The sequence below is a fragment of the Ovis canadensis genome, chromosome 3 (assembly GCF_042477335.2).
Source record: "Ovis canadensis isolate MfBH-ARS-UI-01 breed Bighorn chromosome 3, ARS-UI_OviCan_v2, whole genome shotgun sequence".
Taxonomy (NCBI): Eukaryota; Metazoa; Chordata; class Mammalia; order Artiodactyla; family Bovidae; genus Ovis; species Ovis canadensis.
In genome coordinates, this window is record NC_091247.1 from 102141950 (window position 1) to 102166980 (window position 25031).

Sequence of the window (25031 nt, forward strand, 5' to 3'; positions counted from 1 at the left end):
CATGAAATTCAAGAACAAGCAAAACTAATCCATGGACACAGAATTTGGAACAGTGATTGCTATAAGGGCTTGGGAATTGAACAGAATGGAGCATGCTAGTACTTTTGAGGTGATGGAAAGTTTTATGGCTTAATTTGGGCTATTTAACAAGGATGTGGGCTTCCTTGGTGGCTCAGCAGTAAAGAAACCACATGCCAATGCAGGAGACCTGGGCTCAATCCCTGGGTTGGGAAGATCCCTGGAGAAGGGAATGGCCACCCACTCTAGTATTCTTGCCTGGAGAATCCCATGGACAGAGGAACCTGGTGGGCTATAGTCCATGGGGTTGCAAAGAGTTGGACAAAACTTAGTGACTAGAAAAAAATAGACAAGGATCTATGAATACATTTATCAAAACTCAGTTTCACACTGTATATAAATTTTACCTCAATCCTCCCTGGTAGCTCAATGAAGAAACCTCCTGCAATATAAGAGACGGGAGTTTGCTCCCTGGGTTGGAAAGATCCCCTGGAGAAGGGAATGGCAACCCATTCCAGTATTCTTGGCTGAGAAATTCCATGGACAGAGGAGCCTGGCGGGCTATAGTCCATGGTGTTGAAAAGGTGGGACACAACTGATCGACTAACACTTTAAAAGTAAGGAAAAAGCAAATTTATAGTAAGAATAAAAATATTTATGCCACAGCTTTTCCACTTGATAATAATGAACCTATTTGAACCTTACTCTGATCAAACACTAGTCTTAAGACCTGACATATTTTATCGCCACTAATTCTTACAAAAATTTAATAATGCTCTATTTTGCAGGCAAAACAGAGGCTAATTAAGGCCCGTTTTTGTAAGTCTGAAGTGGCAAAGCCAGGATAGGAACCCAGGATTCAAACCCAAGGACACCAAGGTCTTAACCACTGTCCCACTCTGCTGCTAACTCAGAGCTCTCAGGATGCTGCTTCTCCAGAACAACAAAACTCAGTCAGTTGACTAAGGTGGTGCCTACAGGAGAAGAGCAGGCTGAGGTCCTGTTAAGATTGTCAGTTTTTCTAGGAAAGTTCTAGGAGTAAGGAGCAAATAGAGATTTCCAGGACACAACAAGACCACAGTGTGGCAGGGTCACTGTGCTTGCTTCATTCAGATTTGCCCACCACTGGCCAAACCACATTCTGGTGAGAAGTCAAAAGTATGGGCTTGTACTGTCTGGGAGAAAACTCCTAAGGGAGGACCTGTCTGCATTAGAACAAAGCAACATTCGAATGACCTTAATAAATTAAGGAAATTGGATTAAACACAGTTAAACTCCTAGAAGGAAAAAAATTAACAAAATGAAGTGGAAAGAAATGGTCGACCAGGTATGCACACTGTACAGTAAAAGACATGGAACCATTATAGGTTCAAACTGAACTGAGCAACCCACAAAACAGTCTTTCTCCAAAATTAACACAGCAGTTAGAATATATGGTAAGGGTTGAGTATGCAGTAGGCACTCAGTAAATTCTTATTGTTACTATTTAACAGGATATATGACTTAGAAAACATAGAAAACAACTCCATCTTATAACTGGTACTGATCAAAGCTTAATGAGAATCTTCATCTCCCTTCTAAAAAAGTGATGAACTTGGAAAGAATTCAGTTTTCCAAGGTCACCTAGTGAAGCTGGGACTGTGAAGAAGGCTTAGTGGTCAGACTCCTCCAGCTCTGTCCAAACCCAGAGAGTATAACACCACCAAGAGTGAACTAAGAATTCTGAGTGATAGCGATGCATCAATGGAGGCTCATCAGTTGTAACAAAGGTACCTCTTCCTGCAGGATGTCAATAATGGGGGAGGCTTTGTATGTGTGAAATCTAAAAGTGCTCTAAAAACAATAAAGTTTTAATAACAAGAAGTAAGTCAAGCCCCCCAGTCCCCACATCAACAGGAATTCTCACCGTTACTGAATAAAGGAGAAAAGCCACATGAACATATCAAGAGACGGAGAACAGGCATCTGACAAAAATCAACACTCATCTCAAAACAAACAGAAAGCAACACTAAGCAACCTAGGAATAGAAGGGGGCGTCCTCAGCTTAATAAAGAGCATTCACACCTGACAGCGTACTGAGCGGTAAAGGATGGAAAATTCTCCCTACAATGGAGAAGAAAGGAGAGGCAAGGATGCCTGTCACCACTGTTAATCAGCACTATTCTACAAGATCCAGTTAGTGCCGTACAGAAGAAAAAATTTATAAAGGGTACAGATAAGGGGAAAAGTATAAAAATTTTCATCAGCAGACTACATCATCATGTATTGATTTGACCAAAAAGTTCATTTGGGTTTTCCCCAAACCTGGAAAACCTAAATGAACTTTTTGGCAAACTACAGAAAATCTGACATGAACTACAAAAGAAGCCCCTAGGCCTAATCTAGTGAATTTAAAAGGTCACAGGATAAAGGTCAATATATAAAAATCAACTGTATTTTAATTTAAAATTAATGATTAGAAATCCAAAATTTTAACAGCTATTTACACCAAAAGCATGAAATATTAGGAAAAATTTAGTAAGATATGACCAACACACGGACAATAAAAAACTATAGCATACTGTCAAGAGAAAGTGAATGCAGAGACAGACACCATGCTCCCTGATTGGAAGACTCTACTTTGTTAAAATATCCATTCTCCCAGAATTTATCTACAAACACAACCCCAATTAAAATCCCAGAAGGTTTTTTGCAGAAAATAACAAGCTGATTTTAAACTTCATATGGAAATTCAAGGACCCTGAAATAACCAAAACAAATTTGAGAAATAAAAAGTTGAAGAACTTAATCACCATCTGCTTTCAAGACATCACTATGAAACTACAATCAAGACAGGGAAGCAGTGGCGTAAGGCTGGACACAGAGGTCAGTGGGAGAGAAGAGAAATACTAAGAACAAACATGTACATGGTCATTTTAAACGGGGACTGCAACGTAATTCAATGGGGGAAGAATAACCTCACAAGGGGTTTTTGAGGTGGATATACATTTTGAAAAAAGTGAACTTTGGATTTAACTTTATACCATGCAAAATTAAAATCACAGATCTAAATGCTAAGTATCTAGCAACACTGGAAAAAAATTTTCATGAACTTGGGGTGGGAAAAGGTTACTTGTACAGAATACAAACAACAAATTATTTAAAAATTTCTCATAAATAAATTTTGCTAAAATTACAAATTTCTTCTCTTCAAAAAATATTAAAAAAATGAAAAACTAAGTCTGACTCTAAGAATATATCTGCAACACACACAACTGACAAAGGACTTCTATCAACAATATAAGGACTCTTAAAACTGAGTAAGACAACAATCCAATAAAAAACGAGCCAAGGATTTTGAATAGATACTTGAGAAATCAAGTAAGTATACAAAAAGATTTTTGATCCCATCAGTCATCATGAAAATGCAAATGGAAACGGCACACTTTGGCACTGCACACTTTCGTGGCAGCAGGCAGGGGTTAAGTGTTGGCAAGAATGCACAGAAATGAGCTCTTCCTAACTGCTGGTTAAAAAGCGTAAAATGGTGCCATTCCTTTGGGAAACTGTGTCATTTTCTCATAAGGCTGAATATATTCCTACCATATGACCCAGCAATTCTATTCCTGAATATTTACTACAAGTAAACGAAAATAAATGTCTACACAAAGACTTGTGTAAAAATGTTCATAGCTGCTTCGTTAATAACCTAAAACTATAATCAATCCAAGAATCCTTCAACAGATACATGGATGAAGTACGGTGAAGATGTATTAGTCAGATAACGAAATCTTACTGAACAATAAAAAGAACAATCTATGACCTATGTAGCAACACGGATAAAGAGGTCACACACTGTGTAGTTCCATTAATATGAAACTATAAAACAGACAAGACTAGTCTATGATGGCAGAAAGAAGGCTGGTATTTAGTGGGGTAGAAGGGGCACACTGACTTAAAAGAACATGAGGGGGAAAAAAAAACAAACAGAACATGAGGGAACATTCTGGTAATACGGACACGAAGTCTATATTCTAAATGATGGTGGCTGTATGTGTGTGTGATTTTGTCCACATACACTGAACTGTACACTTAACATGAGTGTATTTTCTTATGTGAAAGTTATGTTATTTTAACCATAAAAAAATAAGCACATTTTCACAACTTAATTTTTCAGAAGAGGAGCTTACCTTATTGAGGGCAACAATGAAGGGACATTTTTTAGATTTTAAAAGGTTGATAGATTCAATTGTCTGGGGCTCCAAACCATGCATAATATCAACAACTAAAATGGCAATGTCACAAAGAGAGCTTCCTCTGTTTCTCAGATTACTGTTGGAAAAGGACACATAAATAGGAATCTTGAAATTAAATACTTTTACTCAAAGAAACTTAAAATTTTCATTTCTTTCTAAAACCTACACAAAAAGAACAAAATGAAGTACATGCATTAAATTCAAGTGGCATTAGCCCTTAACTTGCCAAATGCGTATCTGACAGTGAACTGGCATCAGCTGCAATGACTTAGTTAAAGAAATTCCTCCATTATTTCTGCCAGTTTTACTGACCAAGTTTTTTGCACTAAGGAACATGGTCAAGAGGCAACAGAATAAAACTCCACCTGTAACAGTTTCATAGGAGATAGACCAGGCATGTATTAGGATTTGCTCTTTCGAAGTGGAAAAGACTTCTCTCTACAAAAAACAAGTCCCCAAATAAAGTCCTACTAACAAGTCAGTGAGGCACAGGTGAGGGCTGGTAGTTACACGGACCACAGATATCAAAATGGTACACAAAGACTAGTGAATAGTCAGAAGTCCTCACTCACTGAACGCTGAGACTTATGGTTTCAAGCAGTGTACCTGCAGACAAGACACAAATCCCTCTTACCTGAAAGACTCATGCCCTGGAGTGTCAATGATCAGCATTCCTGGAATCCGGACATTCTCTCGATCAAACTAGAGAAAGCAGGAAAAGTGGAGAGCTGACTTAACAAAGAACCAAAACAACAAAAGTGTCTTTACAAGACAATTATTCTGCCAGGAAAACTTCGAAATAACAGCACTTCCTTTTCCAAATGAACTGCTTTAAAATAGTGAGTCAACCAGCAAAGCACAACAGTTAACATTTTCATTAATATTAAAAGGAGTTCGGCAGAAAAAAAATGAAATGAGAAAAATTCCCCTTGTTAAGTTAACTATGATGTAGTCTAAAACTGAACAGATTACTCGTAAGGGACAAATGACAGAGGATCTGAGAGTGACTATCTATAAAAAGCTGACACAGAAGAGGCTCTCAGTGTTTGGAAAACTTATCTGGTCAAATTTTAGAGCAATTCTAAACTCTGAAAAATACCCCAAAGTATGTTTTAAAAGAAAATTAACATATTAAAATATTAAAGAATTAAGCTCATCCTCTGCTTTATTCAAATGTGATTATAAAGACTTGGCTTTCTGGACAAACATCCATGAACGAATGGAAACAGCATTACATCTGAGTATCCATCCACTGGAAGGACTGATGCTGAAGCTGAAGCTCCAATGTTTTGGCTACCTAATGTGAAGAACTGACTCATCAGAAAAGACCCTGATGCTGAGAAAGATTAAAGGCAGGAGGAGAAGGAGACAACAGAGGATGAGATGGTTAGATGATATCACCAACTTGATGGACATGAGTTTGAGCAAGCTCCAGGAGTTGGTGATGGACAGCAAAGCCTGGTGTGATACAGTCCATGGGGTCTCAAACAGTCGGACATGACTAGGTGACCAAACTGAACTGAGATATGGACATCCTCTTTTAACCTGAACAGTAGCACTGGCCAACAAATCTCTCTCACGCATACACACACAGAACTTTTTTCACTTTGCTTATCTATAGATTTTCCAAAATCTTATCTAGTGATCTAGGTCAAAATGATTCAAATGCAAAACATTTCAATATTGCATTCTGGTGGTCTTAAATAAAAATCTGCCATAATTACTTTCAGTTCACTGTCTGGAATACAAACAATAAAAACCACCAGAATCAAATTTAACTTACAAATTCAGAGAACTGCAATTCAAGAAAACTATCGTAAAATAAAGATTTTAAACTACATACTAAAATGGAACACCATATAACTAGAAAATTAACCCAGGACAACCAATACCAAGATGCAAAAGACCACATAGCTTGTAAGAGGGTGAAAGCCAGCTTGTATTAAAACTCGAAAGGTGAAGCTTTATGTGAGAAGAAACTGGAACAACAGTCAATACACTTTAGGAGACAAAAAGTAAACCAAGGATTTACATGCAGCCAACTGATTTTCCAGGATGAAAGCCACAAAGTAATGCTTCAATGTTCAAAGAACTCAAGGACTATTACTCCCATTACTCCTTCAGGAATCTACCAGAAAACAAGCTTCATAAACCAACTTCCAACAAACAAAACAAAAACTGGAGTGACACGCTCACAGAGCCTTTCTAAACACAGAGCTGAAGCTGAAAAGAGACACCAGCCTGTGACAAGATGCTGCGTGTCACATCAGAGCGCATGGACGCCACCAAAGACAAGCAAGACTGCCTGAACAGTGTCAAACACTCCGAAGCCAATCGCTCCTGCAAAGATGGAACTATCTCGGCATAGTAAAGATGGAAATGGATTAAAGCACAGTATAGATAGGCTGAAATCCATGAGTTTATAATAATATAAAACCAAACCACTCTTTGTTTGAAAAGCTGGTGCATAAAGGTGAAGGATCAGGCCTTTCTCCCGCATCCCATCACTCTGAGACCAAAGAGTAGATAAGGACTCTGCAGAAGTAATCAGATAACGGGATCAGAACATCAACATTTAGAGATGACTTTAAAAGCTAATCCTGGGTGGAAGAGGAGACTCGGACTGAAAGGGACACAAGGCTTCTGAAGAAACTGGCAAGGTTCTACCCAGAAGCTGAGTAACACAAACAGTGTTTGATTCACTAAGCTTTACATTAATCTTATGTGATTTTCTCTCGTGTTATATTTAACATAAATAAAAACTGAGTATTTCCAAAGTTGAGAAATAGGAGATAAAATAAAATCAGAAGAGTTGGGGAGGAAACAGAATGTTTAAACATGGGGATCCATGATAAAAAGTTTTAAAACAAGGAAATGGCATACTTTTAACATAGAAAAGCAACTGCCTCTTGGAGCAAGAGGGAAGGAAGACTCCTACAATATTTAATGCTTTATGTCTTTAAAAGAGAGATCTGAAGGGCAACGTGGTGTTTGTTATTTATGAACGTAAGTGTATGGGTCTGTGATACTATTCTGTTCTTTTTTCTATATGTAAAATAATTTATAACGATTTTTGTCAGAGATTAAGATACACGAAATACAGGGCACTTACATTTTTAATCATCTTAGTTTGTTCATTAATAGCTTCAAGAGGGACATTGGTGGCACCAATCTGCTGCGTGATACCACCTGCTTCACCATCCTGTACATGTGTGTGACGGAGCTGGGATGAGAGAGCAGATTCTAAGTCAAATTTCAAAATGCATAAAGAAGCAAAAGCAGTAAGAAAACAACAGCTTACTTATCGTAAACAGAACTGCCCATGTGTGCTATAGTTTCTATTAGCTTTTCATAAGGTATCATTCACTTATTCAGAGTTATATATCAATGCACACAACATTTTCTTACCTTATCCAGAATTTTTGTCTTCCCTGTATCCACATGTCCAAGTACACAAATAACAGGAGCTCTCAGCTTCTCTGTATTTACATTTTTACTGTGTTCAAGTCGCCGTTTCTAGGAACAACAACAAAAAAAAAAACACACACACAAAATTAAATATTTCAAACCTTCACTACCATTTTCCTTTAAATTAGTTTGCCTTTGCAAGAGAATGCCACAATCTGCATACAAGCTGTTTGCTGATTTAACTACATGTAATTGCATTTTACAATGTGAACTTTACAAACTTTGAGCAAGGAGACACCTGTTTAGATTTCAGAGCAGCACTGCTAATATGGATTAGAATGATGTAAAATATTTGCTCAAACTTTCTGAACACTTTTGTACATGGTTAATTTAATGGAATATAATGAATATTTTGTTCACACTTACTATATAGTAAAACCTCTAACTTATGTTGTCTTTCTGTTGTCTAGTTGCTAAGTCATGTCCAACTCTTTGTGACCCCGTGGACTGTAGCCCACCAGGCTCCTCTGTCCATGGGATTTCCCAGGCAGGAATACTGGAGTGGATATCCATTTCCTTCTCCAGGGGATCTTCCCAAACCAGAGACTGAACCTATGTCTCCTGCAGTACAGGTGGATTCTTTACTGCTGACCCACCAGCAAAGTCCTGTGGGGGGGGTGGGGGGTGGGGGGGGGTGGGGGGGAGTTTATATAAAAATAAGTATACACTAGCATTCAAAAAAATTTCACTTCAAATTGTTAAAAATTTTAAAGCAATATACTTCAAAACTGTATCCAGTGTACAAATGTACACAGCTACTGCAAGCTTCAGCCTAAGACACCCAGATGACACTTCTCACCTTCCTAAGGTAAATCTAAGCAAGAGAAAGCCTTTTGAACCACAATGTGTTTACCGAAGCATTTAATTCTAAATATGTCAGTTTCTGAGAACCAAACAAAAACACAAGGCAGCAGTTCCTCTTCAAAATGATAGCCTTTCAAGTAAAGCTGGCATGCAAATGAAGGAGGACTCCCACAAAAAGTCTGAAGTAGTGTCACTTACAAAACTATTTTCCATCTAAAAACCATTTTTGTAAGAACGCTCTCATTTCTAGCCTCAGTCACTGAATCTTTCTATACAAACTGTAATGAAAAAATATTTTGGAATGCCAAAAGAGAGATGCAGTTGTTTACTAGCAAAGAGCAGTACACAACAGCTTTACAGTATTTATGACTCATACTTTCCCTGGTGGTCTAGTGATTAAGAATCCACCAGTCAATGCAGGGGACAAGGGTTCAATCCTTGGTCCAGGAAGATTCCACATGCTGTAGAGCAACTAAGACCATGCCCCACAATTACTGAGCTGGGGCTCGAGAGCCCACATGCCACAATTACTGAGCCCATGTGCCCAGAGCTCCTGCTCCACAACGAGAGATGCCACTGCAAGGACAAGCCTGTGCACTGCAATGAGAGAGCAGCCCCTGCTGGCTGCAACTAGAGAAACTGTGTGTGCAGCAGTGAAGACCCAGCACAGCCAAAACTAATAAATAAAAATCTTAAAAACAGTATGACTCAAAAGCAACCATCATGAGCTTAGTTACAATCTATGAAGAATTCCTGGAGTAAAAATATTTCAGTGTAGTACAGCATATAAGATCAATCTATAAAAATCAACTGCATTTCTTTGTACTAACAATGGAAGATTAAATAGTGACTGCTCACAAGAGCATCAAAAAATATATGGGACAGTAAGTTTAACAAAAGAAAAATAAATCCTATACTCTGGAAACTACAAAACACTGCTGGATGAAGTTTCAAAGGATCTAAATAAATGGAGAGACAGCTATTTCCATGGATTGGCAAATTCAGTATTAATAAGATGGTGAGTGAGTGAGTGAAGTCTCTCAGTCGTGTCCGACTCTTTGTGACCCCATGGACTATAGCCTACCATGCTTCTCTGTCCACGGGATTTTCCAGGCAATAGTACTGGAGTGGATTGCCATTTCCTAATTCTCCCTAAAACTGATCTACAGATTCAATGCAGTCCCTATCAAAGGTGAGAAGACTTTTGCAAAAACTAATAAGCTGATTCTAAACACTATATGGAAAAACAAGTGACCTAGGAAATTGAAACAATCTAAAAAAGGAGGAACAATGTTGGAAGACTTACATTACCCAACTTCAAAACTTATCATAAAAACTACAGTAATCAAAAAAGTGTGGTACTGACATAAGAAAAGACGTACAGATGAATGAAACAGAACTGAAAGTCCAAAAGCAAACCCTCACAATTCTGGCCATTTGATTTGTCAAAGATGAGAAGGCAACACAAAGAGGGGAAGAGTCGTCTTTTAAACCAACGGTGCTGGTTATCATTTAAAAAATGACCTAAATCCTTACATTACACCCTACATAAAAATTATCTTAAAATAGATCATAACGACACAAGGAACAAAAAGTAGAAATCTGTGAAAGAAAATCACAGAACAAACTATTCATGATCATGGTTTCAACAAAGATTTCTTCAATACAACACACGAAGAATAATTTATGCTCTAGTAAAAAAAAAAAACTTAATAAATTAGATGTTATCAAACTTTAAAATGTATGCATTTCAAAAAGAAACTGCTAAAAATGAAAAGAACTACTCTTACGACACGATAATAAAAAGACAAATTCCAAAATTTAAAAATGAACAGAAGTTTGGATACTTCAACAATTAAGACTATAGGAATGGCCAAAAAGCATACAAAGAAATGATTAACATCATGGAAATGCAAATTAAAACCATAGTTAGACACACTGCTTCACATTCCTCAAGAATGGTTATAATGGGAAAGCAGACAATGACAAGTATTAGGATGTAGAGAAACTAGAACCCTTAAGTGGTTAAAATCTTTAATTGTAGAGCCACATTGAAAATGCAGTTACGTGAGTTAGCAATTTCACTCTTCAGTTCAATTCAGTTGCTCAGTCACGTCCGACTCTTTGCGACCCCATGAATCGCAGCACGCCAGGCCTCCCTGTCCATCACCAACTCCCACATTTCACTCAAACTCATGTCCATCGAGACAGTGATGCTATCCAGCCATCTCATCTTCTGTCGTCTCTTCTCCTCCTGCCCCCAATCCCTCCCAGCATCAGGGTCTTTTCCAATGAGTCAACTCTTCGCATGAGGTGGCCAAAGTACTGGAGTTTCAGCTTCAGCATCAGTCCTTCCAATGAACACTCTGGACTGATCTCCTTTAGGATAGACTGGTTGGATCTCCTGGCAGTCCAAGGGATTCTCAAGGGTCTTCTCCAATAACACAGTTCAAAAGCATCAATTCTTTGGCGCTCAGCTTTCTTCATACATACGTGACCACTGGAAACACCATAGCCTTGACTAGACAAACCTTTGTTGCCAAAGTAATATCTCTGCTTTTCAATGTGCTATCTAAGTTGGTCATAACCTTCCTTCCAAGGAGTAAGCATCTTTTAATTTCATGGCTACAATCACCATCTGCAGTGATTTCTGAGCCCAAAAAAATAAAAGTCTGACACTCTTTCCACTGTTTCCCCATTCATTTCCCATGAAGTGATGGGACCAGATGCCATGATCTTAGTTTCCTGAATATTGAGCTTTAAGCCAACTTTTTAATTCCCCTCTTTCACTTTCATCAAGAGGCTCTTTAGTTCCTCTTCACTTTCTGCCATAAGGATGGTGTCATCTGCAAATCTGAGGTAATTGATATTTCTCCCAGCAATCCTGATTCCAGCTTGTGGTTCTTCCAGCCCAGCGTTTCTCATGATGTACTCTGCATAGAGGTTAAATAAGCAGGGTGACAATATACAGCTTTGACGTACTCCTTTTCCTATTTGGAACCAATCTGTTGTTCCATGACTGGTTCTAACTGTTGCTTCCTGACCTGCATATAGGTTTCTCAAGAGGCAGGTCACGTGGTCTGGTATTCCTATCTTTCAGAATTTTCCAGTTTATTGTGATCCACACAGTCAAAGGCTTTGGCATAGTCAATAAAGCAGAAATAGATGTTTTTCTGGAACTCTCTTGCTTTTTTGATGATCCAGCAGATGTTGGCAATTTGATCTCTGGTTCCTCTGCCTTTTCTAAAACCAGCTTGAACATCTGGAAGTTCACGGTTCACGTATTGCTGAAGCCTGGCTTGGAGAATTTTGAGCATTACTTTACTAGCGTGTGAAATGAGTGCAACTGTGCGGTAGTTTGAGCATTCTTTGGCATTGCCTTTCTTTGGGATTGGAATGAAAACTGACCTTTTCCAGTCCTGTGGCCACTGCTGAGTTTTCCAAATCCGCTGGCATATTGAGTGCAACACTTTCACAGCATCATCTTTCAGGATGTGAAATAGCTCCACTGGAATTCCATCACCTCCACTAGCTTTGTTCGCAGTAATGCTTTCTAAAGCCCACTTGACTTCACATTCCAGGATGTCTGGCTCCAGGTGAGTGAACACACCATCATGATTATCTGGGTCATGAAGCTCTTTTCTGTACAGTTCTTTTGTGTATTCTTGCCACCTCTTCTTAATATCTTCTGCTTCTGTTAGGTCCATACCATTTCTGTCCTTTATCGAGCCCATCTTTGCATGAAATGTTCCCTTGGTGCCGGGAGCCAGCGTGAGGAATCCTACCCATGGCAAAGGTCATGAGGAAGGAAGCCTGACAAAACACAAAAGCATGATCTGGCTTCAGGGGTTCCCCCTGAGTTTTCCTGAACATCTACCCCCCCCCAACAAAAAACAAACAAACAAACAAAACCAACCCAGAGCCAGCCTGATTTTATTGTACTGTGCTTTTCCACTCATCTGACACTCTCTGGAAAAAGTTAACTTCAGGAGTGTTTCAGCTCAAACCCCTCTGATGGCTCTCTAATTTGCCTTACCTGGACTTTCACAACTACGCATGTGATTGTTTACAGCCCCCCAACTGTGAGAGGCACAGGAAACCTAAAAACATAAAGCCTTTCAAAGAGTTCAAATTTATTAGAGTAGTGGTGGTGTAAGATTTCACTGTTGAGCCAATGCTTGTTGCTAAGTTCCCATCTCTCTTATCCACTGTGCACCTGGGAGCACATTCGTTAACATAGTTAGGATGTAAGAAAAAACAAGTGTAGCCTTGAAACTGACCACATCAGACTTTTGAGCTAATTGGTTCTTTCTTTGTTGTAACTTACTGCACCTTTGCTTCGTGAAAACGTAACTTTGTTTGATACTTTCTGAGGCTGACATAGATTAGAAATATAAAGAAAAAACATTTCAAGGGAAAATAAGTTTTCTGGTTGAGCAGTCTTTATCAAAAAAGAGTCTTAAAATGTTTCACAGGCCTCCAAGGCCAGAAGATAATGTGCACAACATCATTTGTGGGAAAGGTATAAAAGTCCTTTTAAAAAATAAAGTTATTGGGGCCTCGCTCACCGAAACAGCTTGGTCTCTCCCTGTGTCAATCACTCTCTCCTCTCTTACTCTCTCTTTCAGGCTAGTTCCCATCTGGAATACAGAGGTCCGCCGTGTCTACTTATTTGCCTGGGTTTCTAAGACCTGAAGGCGCCCTATGCCTTCACTCCCTCGGGAGACTGGGAGGGCACCTGTGGCCTTATGTAGATGGTCCAAGTCTCTTGTCTTGAGACTTTATTGATTTTCTGTATAAACAAAGGAACATCAGCCTCTTTTCTTCTCTCCTCTATTTTCTTATCTACAACATTCTTTCCTTCTCTCTCTCTAAATCAATCGTCCATTCTTTGAATTCCCTGGATCCACCGGGGCTGGACCCGGCACCTTGGTATCTCTGATTTTCTTCAAGAGATCTCTAGTCTTTCCCATTCTGTTGTTTTCCTCTATTTCTTTGCATTGATCGCTGAGGAAGGCTTTCTTATCTCTCCTTGCTATTCTTTGGAACTCTGCATTCAGATGCTTATATCTTTCCTTTTCTCCTTTGCTTTTTGCTTCTCTTCTTTTCACAGCTATTTGTAAGGCCTCCCCAGACAACCATTTTGCTTTTTTGCATTTCTTTTCCATGGGGATGGTCTTGATCCCTGTCTCCTGTACAATGTCACAAACCTCATTCTATAGTTCATCAGGCACTCTATCAGATCTAGTCCCTTAAATCTGTTTCTCACTTCCACTGTATAATCATAAGGGATTTGATTTAGGTCATACCTGAATGGTCTAGTGGTTTTCCCTACTTTCTTCAACTTAAGTCTGAATTGGGCAGTAAGGATTTCATGATCTGAGCCACAGTCAGCTCCTGGTCTTGTTTTTGCTGACTGTATAGAGCTTCTCCATCTTTGGCTGCAAAGAATATAATCAATCTGATCAGTGTTGACCATCTGGTGATGTCCATGTGTAGAGTCTTCTCTTGTGTTGTTGGAAGAGGGTGTTTGCTATGACCAGTGCATTCTCTTGGCAAAACTCTATTAGCCTTTGCCCTGCTTCATTCCATATTCCAAGGCCAAATTTGCCTGCTACCCCAGGTGTTTCTTGACTTCCTACTTTGGCATTCCAGTCCCCTACAATGAAAAGGACATCTTTTTGGGGTGTTAGTTCTAGAAGGTCTTGTAGGTCTTCATAGAACCGTTCAACTTCAGCTTCTTCAGTGTTACTGGTTGGGACATAGGCTTGGATTATCGTGATACTGAATTGTTTGCCTTGGAAACGAACAGAGATCATTCTGTCGTTTTTGAGATTGCATCCAAGTACTGCATTTCAGGCTCTTTTGTTGACCATGATGGCTATTTCATTTCTTCTAAGGGATTCCTGTCCACAGTAGTAGATATAATGGTCATCTGAGTTAAATTCACCCATTCCAGTCCATTTTAGTTCACTGATTCCTAGAATATCGACATTCACTCTTGCCATCTCCTATTTGACCACTTCCAGTTTGCCTTGATTCATGGACCTGACATTCCAGGTTCCTATGCAATACTGCTCTTTACAGCATCGGACGTTGCTTCTATCACCAGTCACATCCACAACTGGGTCTTGGTATCTCACTCTTAGACACTGCTAAATTTCTACGATTAAAAACAATTCACTCCTAAAAATTGTTTTTATTCAAAAGTAGTAAAAATATATTCCCATGCACAGACTCATATGAGACCGTTTTGTAACAGAAATACAAATGACAAAAAGTGGAAACAATTCTAATGTTTTTTACCTGGTGAATGGACACACATAAATGTGGCATATCTATATATAACAGAACACTACTGTCAGTTACAAGGAACACAGTACTGACAGAACAGCAACACAGATGAATAGGCTTAAGTGAAAGAAGCCAGACACAAAAGACCACAAAATATAAAGCTGCATTTATGATGAAGTTTCTGGAGAAGATGCTTTCCTGAGGCAGGAAACAGATGAGCAGTTGCTTGGGGGCAGGAATGGGTAATGATGCAGATTGGCACAAGGATCTTTCTGGGGTGATGAACATATTCTAAAAGTTGAGTTGTGGGAGTGGCTGCACAACTCTGTAAATTTACAAAATGTCGCTGAATTGTAAACTTAAAATGGGTCAATTTTACAGTATGTAAATCACATCTCAACCAAGCTGTTTAAAAATTGTTGAGCCAGGACTTCCCTGCTGGTCTAGTGGTTAAGAATCGGCCATACAGTGCAGGAGACACGGGTTCGGTCCCGGGTCCGGGAAGATCCCACATGGCGCAAAGCAACTAAGCCCATGAGCTACAACTGATGAGCCCATGAACTGCAACTAGAGATAGCCCGAACACAGCAACGAATACCCAGGGCAGCCAAAAGACTTTTTTTAAATTGTTGAGCTAAAGACGACCACTGCATATTGTTAAATGGCGGGGGGAGGGGGGACGGGCGGGAAGAAATGCATCCACTAAATTTATTACTTAATTTTAATTAAATTTTTTTTTTAAATCATGAGGTTCATAACCAGATTCACTGCCAAGGGTAGTTCTTCCATCTCACTAGGGAATGAGATAATAGGGAACTCTCACTTTCTGATTATACCCATTCTGTCTGTAAATCATCAAGCACAGTACACAATGTCTAGCTGAAGCAGGTGCTGTGGGAAGAAGCAGAGACACAAGCAGGGGAAGGGAGGGGATTTAGAGGGTGATCAGAGATACTGCTCAACATCCTAAAATGAAGAGGACAGTCCCCCACAGCAGACAATTCTTAGGCCCAAAAACGTCAGTAGTGCTGAGGCTAAGAAACCCCAATTTACAGTAACAGACTTTGTTAGTCCTTTAGAAATTTGGAAAATGTATTCCTAACTAAACTTTACAGAAGGAAAAGGGAAATACTGACACAGAGGTATTCACAAACTGAAAGCTAGAATTGCACATGAAAAAATTAAAGAAAGCTAAAAACAATTTTTAGTTTTAAAACAGTTTAGCCTCCTCAAAGCAAATTAGTTTTTAGTGTATTATTTATGCTAAGCTGACATAACTAGAGAAAACTACCTCCTAAAGTCTAGGAGAAGTAGTAGTAGAGGTCTACTGCATTAAGAAGGGAAAAGAGCAAGAGGCAGGGTATGTGAACTTGACCAAACAGAAGCGTCAATAACCCACCTGATTTAAACTAGAGGGACCACATGCGTCAGAATGACTAAACACGTAAGGCACACAGTCAATTAGAGCACATAAGCTCAGAATACCTCTGTAAACCTATAAAAAAATCTCTCAAAGAGCACACTAAAATTTGGATTAAAAAAAGAAAAAACTGATAAGGCAGTCACAATTCCATCTTAGCAAACAGTGAGGTCCTTGGGTTAGACCAGCGTCAAGGACCTATTCTGTCTCAGCCTCACAAAAACTGAACAGATACCAATCCAAGACTTTTTTGAAATTGCTCCTCAATAGAAGCCTTTGTTGTAAAGTTCTAATGATCACAGAGGAAGGGGGAGGAAAGGAGTAGAGAAGAGGAAAAATGAATACCTCAATCCTCCGTTTTGCTTTGTCATAAGCCCGTTCTTCTTTAGTTCGATCGTCGTCAGAATCATCCTCAGATTCTGAGCTCGCGTCTTTGCTCGGCTTTTTATCCAACGTCTTCCCAGCGTCCTTCTCATCTGACACCTTTCCATCATCTTCTTCACCTTCGCTGCCTTCACTGTCTCCTTCCTCCTCCTCTTCATCTTCACTCTCTTCTTCCTCCTCCTCCTCCTCTTCCTCCTCCTCCTCCTCTTCAGGGTTTTCTTTTACTTCTATATGCACTGTGTTTTCTTCTTTCAGGAAAAGACATTTTGAAATAAACCAAAGATAAAAATGAGATTTCTATCAAGACAGAGACCTTAAAGGCAAAATAATACTGAAAGGGTACTAAATAAGGCAGTAACATTTTACTATATAATTCAAAATTAATGTTTTCATACATCATAAATGCAAAGTTTTGTCTACATACTACAGTAAAGATTGCCTTTTAACAGTAAAAACTTAATGCATTAACCATACTTAAGCTAATAAATAAAGGAAAGCATCACTGGCCAGGATACACTGTCCCAGAGAGGACAGAACCCAGGGAGGGGAGCACAACGTTCAGTACTTCCTCCCCACCAGGGGCATCTGCGGACCCTGGAGGAAGCAGCTGAAAGGCTATGCAGTGCTCTTAAAGGCCCCTCAATGCTCAAGGGTCCAGGCACTGGGAGTTCAGGCCTACGAAGGATTTCAGGGGGGCAAGGTAGACGGACACTGAGTAGTGCTCTTACTGTGGGGTGAAATACTGAAAAACTCTGTGGAAGTAACAGGATAAACAGGATCTCCCCATTACTGGCAGATCACCTCCAGGTTCTCTAAATTCCAAATGGGGAATAAGATGATTCTATATTGCTAGTTCACTCAGACTCCTGGTAGATGTACATATAAATTCTCTCTGGAGTAAGAAAACACCAACTTTGCCATCAAATTATTTCTACAGTTTCAAACAACTCAGGAGAAAATAAAAACAAACTGGGTTGTATCATAATAAAACTGATGAAAACAAAGACATATGGAAACTTTAGGGTGATATCTGACTTTTACACAGAAACAATAAAAGCCAAGACCGGGGACTAGGATCATCAAAGCATTAATCAAATTACAACAAAGAATTTCTCATTTAGTATGTCACCTTCAAGAATGAAGATGAGGGATTCCCTGGTGGCTCAATGATGAAGAATTTGCCTACCAAAGCAGGAGACATAAGTTCGATCCCTGGTCGAGGAAGATCCCACATGCGGCAGAGCAACCAAGCCTGTGGGCTACAACTATCAAGCCTGTGCTCTAAAGACCAGAAGCCCCAAGTACTAAAGCCCCCATGCCCTGGAGCCCATGTTCTGCAACAGAAGGCACCACGATGAGAAGCCTGTGTACCACCAACTAGAGAGTCAGCCCCTACTTACGGTAACTAGAGAAAAGCCCACGTAGCAATGGAAACCCAGCACAGCCACAACTAAATAAATTTTTTTTAAAAAGAATGAAGATGAGATAAAGCTGTTTCAGAAAAGCAAATATGGACAGTCTCTGTAGCAGATTCACACTGAAGGGAATTCTAAAAGATATTCTTCAGGCTGGAAGAAATGACCCCAATAGAAGCTAACAGATTGAGGAAGGAAAGAAGCACCACAAAAGCTAAGAATGTGAGTAAATGTCAATGTATACCCATTGTTGTGTGTGTGTGTTTTAAAGCTTGTGGGGTTTAAAAGAAAGAATTAAAGTAAATAAGAACAATGGTATATATAAGCTGAGAACTGTTCAAATGTAATTTATGTATTCTATGGTCTTTTATCCTGCCTGGAAAGAAGGTAACAGACACAGTTCAGAAGTCAAGGTTAAAACTGTCTAGAGTAACCACCAAAAGTAAGGAGAAAAGTACAAAACATCCAAGCTCATGAAAGGGCATAAAATGGAATTTTTAAAAAAAAATCAAATAATCCAAAAGACAGTTAGAAAGGAGAGAAAAAGAAATAGAACAAATAAGAGTAAGATGATAAATATAAAATCACTAAACTTCATTAACTGTATTAAATTCTAGATGTAATGGGCTAAGTGACAAACTAGATTTAAAAACCTCAACTAAATGCTGTGTAAGGATACAGAAAGTGTAATACAGACAGAAAAAAAATCAAGTAAATTAAAGCTGGTATAGCTGTATTAACACACGATAAAGCGGACTTTAAGGAAAAAGACATTACTAGAAACAAGAGATAAACCGGTCAATTCATCAGAAAGATGTAAGATTACATTCATTTAATAATACAGCACAAAAATACATAGAGCAAAAATTAATATAACTCTCAGAGAAAAAGACAATCTATAAGCACAATGGGAGATTTAAGTATACCACTCTCAGCAAAAGAGAGAAAAGTACACCAGAAAAAAAAAAAAAAAATCAGAAGCTGAACAAAATAATCAGCAACCTAAATATAGATAGCAAAGCACTCAACAAATGCTGAATATAAACTCTTTCCAGTCACATGAAATATGTAAAATAACCAACCATTTGTTGGGTTGTAAATTAAGTCAACACAATTCAAAGGATAGAAACACGTGTTTTCCTGATCACAATGAAATAACAAAGATATGTAAAGTCCTCATTTTCATAAATAAGAAATAAACTTCTAAATAAATTACAGGCTAAAATATCAAAATAGAAATTCTAAAATATCAATATATCAGAACTTAGAGAATTTGGCTAACGCCAGGCTTAGAGAAAAATACATCATTTTTAAAAAAGACTGAAAAAACAAAAAGCCAAATATTCACTTCAAAAAGTTAGGAGAAAGCCAGCAAATAAAACCCTAAAAAAGACGCCAGGAAGAAATGACTAGGAAAATCATCTTTTATTCATAGTGATTAGGAGGAACTCTACTATCTTGTTTGTATTATCTTTGTATTTATTCTAAGTTAAAGAGCTTTAATAACCTATTCTCATTTGTGAAAATCACCATTCTAGGAAAAAATGCATTCTAAATCCTAGGCAACTACCTTACAAATCACTTTCTGAAAAACCATTTATTAATAAAATCAGGATCCACAGGAGGATTTAGGGATCAAGGCAACGGAAAGAGCTAGACTGCCCTCTATCTCCAGGAATGCTCGTGCAGCTTTCACGATCAAGAGACTACTCCTTTAAACACAGACACATCACCAATAGCCAATGGACTTATCAGCGCGTGCTTACGAGCTACTCACCTGTTTCTCTCTCCTCATCACTAGCCATAGCTTCCCAGTCATCCAACCCAGCATCCTCCGTTTCTTCTTCCTCTTCTGTGGATTAAAGTTTTCATTAAGGACAGAAAGATTAGATCTAGACATTTAAAATTGCTTTTAGAAAAAAAAATGTAGAAAACTATATTGACATTTAAAAAATGCTTCAGTTATAAAAAGAAGTATGTATATCATTTCATTCTTTGCAACTATTTTTCAACATACCTAGCAGGTTAAATCCTTTACTGTCACTAAATGCTTCACAATTTCCTCATGTTTTGCATACAATATATTAAACTTAACCCAGATTTCATATCTGAGGTAAAATATTGCTGTTCAGTCGCTAAGTCATGTCCAAAATATTAGCAACCCATTGAAATATTCCTTTAGATCTTGAAAAGGGTACATGATGACATTCAGTTCTTGAGGACAAATGGAATTTCACATATATCTTCTTTTTGATCTTCAAACTATATACATAAGAATATATTGTTTATTTAGCTTTAACCTCTTCAAATACATACAAATACTACTTAAATTACATAGTTGGAGGTACAAATCTACACTTCTATTCCAGCTGAAAGTAAGAACAGCATGTTGTGCTTCCAACCCAAAAACGGCCAGAAAGGTTTAATTTTGAATTCAGACTATAAACTCTCCTTATTAACAAAAATGACTCTTTTTACTTACATCTAATCAAGCAAAATCATTCTCAAATGAAAGGAAGATGAGGGTGGAACATGGGGTATTTGTTTCCCTGTCATAATTACTATTTGCCAACAAGCCTGGATACATTTTCCTGAGGAGGAGGAAATGAGTCAGAAACATGAACCCTAAACTCCTTCTAAATTAGTAACTCTTTCTACTGCTACAAATTACCACCTAAAGTAGCGAGTTCCCATTAAGTCTATCAACATGAATGTCTTTGATCTCATCAGGTTAAGCTGAGGCAGGCTGAGGAAAACGATCCTTTTTACATTGAGAATAGGAGGGGAAGAAAAAAAGGATCAGTAATACTGGGTTAGCCAAAAGGTTCATTTGGAGTTTTCTGTACCATCTTAAAACAAACCCTGAATGAATTTATTGGCCAACCCAGTATTCACAAATGTGGGTCAATCTTGAAAAAAAACAAAATTTGTTTTGTATTGGGGTACAGCCAATTAATGATGTTGTGACAGTTTCAAGAGGACAGCAAAAGAACTCGGCCATACATATACATGAATCCATTCTCCCCCAAACTCTCCTCAGTCTGGGTCAGTCTTAACATTCTCTAAAGCAACTCCTACTCCTATCTGTAAACACCGGAGATTCTCCTGATTTTACCTATCATACAATTTAGCCAGCCTCTGGCTCTCCTAGCAACACCTAGTTTTACGAATTAGAACAATGTTTAAAGAAAAAAAAAAAACCCCAGAGATGTTCTCCAATCTCAAAACACACACACTGAATGAGTAAACTGAATCCTCTCACTAATTTAGTGAACAGACGCTGACCTCTAAAGATCTTAAAATGTCAATTCTTATGGTTCTTAATAAAAGCTCTGATCAAAAGTGCTTCCAATTTGCTTCCAAAGGATTTAAACAAAGAACTTTAGGGTTTTTTGGCACCACCTAAGAATTCTGACCCACAAATAAAAACATTAGAGAAAATCCAAATACCACTTCCAACACTACTGTAAAGAACAAAAGTGATTCACGTCTCACCTCTACAATTTTTTCAGGGAAAATGAAACAATTTAAAGAAAGAACTACAAAGTTAGAAGGCCATTCTGCCAGACATCTGGTATCCCCAAACTAGTGACGACCAAGACAACTGAAGACACATGAGCACTACTGGCCTGGTTCAACAGGAGGCGGTGTCTCTTCTTTTTCGGGTACTCCTTGCTCCACAGCTTCTACAGCAGCACTTAACTCCACCGGTTCAGAAACTGATCAAAGGAACAGAAACCAACTTAACAATCCTTTCTAGTGCATTTCCTGTTAGGATACTCTGTTAACTACTGAATAAACACCAGTAGTACAATCTAAATTCTTTAGTAGGTTTACAAAACATTTAATACCAGCTATGGTTTTTTACAAACAGGAAACTAGTTTTTCTTTCCGACAAGACTAGAATACAAAATTACAGAAGGTTGAGAACAAAACAGCAAAAAAAAAAAAAGACAGTCATGCTTTTTCAGTCAAGGACAGTTATTCATAGCATAGCACCCAGATTTTACAAACAGATGTATTTTTCCATTAACCTGTCATTTGAATCAGTGGAGAATGATATTAATATGAAACAAGGTACCGGAAGTTGGTTTCAATATGCAATTCTGGTTTGACTTCTTTTTATTTATTTTTTTTTAATTTTTTTTTTACTTCTTTTTAAAAGACTTCAGCTTTTAAGGTTATAGGGGAAAAGGCAACCAAAACTGTTTCTAAATCACAGGTTTTATATGCAAACCTTTATTTTCCATCTGCTGTGGTGGTTTTTTCTTCTTTTTATCTTCATAAATTGGCCTCTTCTTTGGCAAAGAGTCTTTTGATGGCACTTCAACACCTGAGGGATAAAATTGGAAAATTTCAGGGTTTAAACTACTTGCTTGTCACCTAAGATATACTATTTAAGAAGGTAACATTTTATTCACCTCAGAGATACATACCCTAAAATATAAAGAACATTCATGGAAAACCTTCTTTTCAACATAAGGTATTTTAAACATGCATTAAAAATCCATCTTTTTGGTGTCTAGCTCTTTGACTTTTGACAATTGCTTGCAGTTACATAATTACCATCATCATGAAGATGCATAACAGTTCCATCACCCCGGGCTGCTCGGGGAGGTTAAATCCTGTTCACATTCTTAAGTCCCTGGCAACCACTGATCTGTTCTCCATCCCTTAAGACAAATAAAACTTTACAGTCTGGCTATCATAATGGATCTGAATCATCCTCGTTACTATAGGTATCAATACTTCGTTTCTTCTTACGGTGAACAGTAGTCCAGTGTATGGACAGACCACAGTCCATTTATTCAATAGACAGCTAAAGGACATCTGAGTTATTTCTAGTTTTTGACATTATGAATAAAGCTGCTCTCAACATTTGCACGCAGATTTTTGTGTGAATGTTTCTCTGGGATACACATTGTGGAGTGGATGGGACATTAAATACGTACAGTTGACCCTTGAAAAACACGTAGTTCTGGGCTGCCAACCCTCCATGTAGCTGAAAATCTGCATATAACCTATAGTCAGCCCTCCATATGCATGGTTTCCAAATTATTGGATTTAACCAATCACAAATCGTGTGCTGTAGTATTTATTATTGAAAAGAACCCTCATAATTCAAATCCATGCTGTTCAGAGGTCAACTGTATTTAAATTTGTAAGAAACTGCCAACTGCTTTACAATTCTGCATTCTCACCAGTAGCACATGAGAGTTCCAACTGGTCTTGCCAGCATTTGGTAAAGAAAAATGATGGGTTTTTTAAATTTACATATTCTAATAAATATGCAGTGATACCTCATAGTGGACTTAATTTGAATTTCCTAATGGCTTCCCTCGCAGCTCAGTCAGGAAAGAAACTGCCTGCAATGCAGGAAACCAGGGTTGGATTCCTGGGTCGGGAAGATCCCATGGAAGAAAACGGCAACTGACCCCAGTACTCTTGCCTGGAGAATTCCATACACAGAGAAGCCTGGCAGGCTACAGCCCACGGGGTCTCAAGAGTCAGACACGACTGAGCGACTGAACCACCACCATGGTGCTGAGCATTCCTTCCACGTGCTTACAGTATCTCAGTGAAGGGTCTCTTCAACCTTTTGCCCCTTTTCAAATAGGATTGTTTTTCTTGTTGAATTCTGAGTTATCTTTATATACACACACACACAATTTTCAGATGTGTGATTTTTAGGTATTATCTTTGATATTCTCTCAATGGTGTCTTCTGAACGGCAGAATTTGTTAACTGGACTTCCTCAATTTTATCATTTTTTTCCCTTTCATGGATTATGCTTTTGAAGTTGAACCTAAGCACTCCCTGCCTAGCACAAACTCATAAAGAGCTTCTCTGTTTTCCTCTGAAAGTTCTTCACATTTAGATCTACAATCCATTACGAGTTAAATTCTATATAATGAGTGGGATTGAGGGCTAGGATTTTCGTTTTATTTTTTGCACATAAATGTCTAATTATTCCACTATCACTTGTAGCAAACACCATATTTCATCTACTGAACTGTCTTTTCCTATGACACAAAGAAATGCAAAAAAGCAAAATGACTGTCTGAGGAGGCCTTACAAATAGCTATGAAAAGAAGAGAAGGGAAAAGCAAAGGAAAAAAGGAAAGATATACCCATTTGAATGTAGAACTGCAAAGAATAGCAAGGAGAGATTAAGAAAGCCTTCCTCAGTGATCAGTGCAAAGAAATAGAGGAAAACAACAGAATGGGAAAGACTAGAGATCTCTTCAGGAAAATCAGATATCAAGGGAACAAATCATGCAAATACGGGCACAATAAAGGACAAAAATGGTACAGACCTAAAAGCAGCAGACGATATTAAGAACAGGTGGCAAGAATACACAGAAGAACTATACAAACAAGATCTTCATGACCCAGATAATCATGTATGATCACTCACCTAGAGCCAGACATCCTGGAATGTGAAGTCAAGTGGGCCTTAGGAAGCATCACTACAATCAAAGCTAGTGGAGGTGATGGAATTCCAGTTGAGCTATCTCAAACCCCAGAAGATGGTGCTGTGAAGGTACCGCACTCAATATGCCAGCGAATTAGGAAAACTCAGCAGTGGCCACAGGACTAGAAAAGGTCAGTTTTCATTTCAATCCCGAGGAAAGACAATGCCAAAGAATGCTGAAACTCTCGCACAATTGCATTCATCTCACACGCTAGTAAAGTAATGCTCAAAATTCTCCAAGCCAGGCTTCAACAGTATGTGAACCGTGAACAAAGGTTCACGGATCCAGGCAGAGGAACCAGAGATCAAATTGCCAACATCCGCTGGATCATCAAAAAAGCAAGAGTTCCAAAAAAACCATCTATTTCTGCTTTATTAATTACGCCAAAGCCTTTGACTGTGTGGACCACCACAAACTGTGGAAAATTCTTAAAGAGATGGGAATACCAGACCACCTGACCTGTCTCTTGAGAAACCTGTATGCAGGTCAGGAAGCAACAGTTAGAACTGGACATGGA

The 25031-nt window shown here is 38.4% G+C and overlaps 1 protein-coding gene across 2 annotated transcripts in view; it reads right to left on the bottom strand.

Annotated features, from left to right (window-relative positions):
• Positions 1 to 25031, bottom strand: part of EIF5B (eukaryotic translation initiation factor 5B) — a 74861-nt gene that overhangs the window by 14991 nt on the left and 34839 nt on the right. The window contains exons 7-14 of one of the 2 annotated variants that reach the window (XM_069583845.1): positions 22276 to 22371; positions 21668 to 21757; positions 19816 to 19890; positions 16585 to 16868; positions 7662 to 7769; positions 7366 to 7476; positions 4888 to 4955; positions 4188 to 4329 (exon numbers count right to left, since the gene is read on the bottom strand). In XM_069583845.1, the coding sequence (XP_069439946.1) occupies positions 4188 to 4329; positions 4888 to 4955; positions 7366 to 7476; positions 7662 to 7769; positions 16585 to 16868; positions 19816 to 19890; positions 21668 to 21757; positions 22276 to 22371 (974 nt within the window). Of the gene's footprint in view, positions 1 to 4187; positions 4330 to 4887; positions 4956 to 7365; positions 7477 to 7661; positions 7770 to 16584; positions 16872 to 19815; positions 19891 to 21667; positions 21758 to 22275; positions 22372 to 25031 lie in introns of both variants that reach the window. The other variant, XM_069583844.1, reaches the window with a different exon arrangement.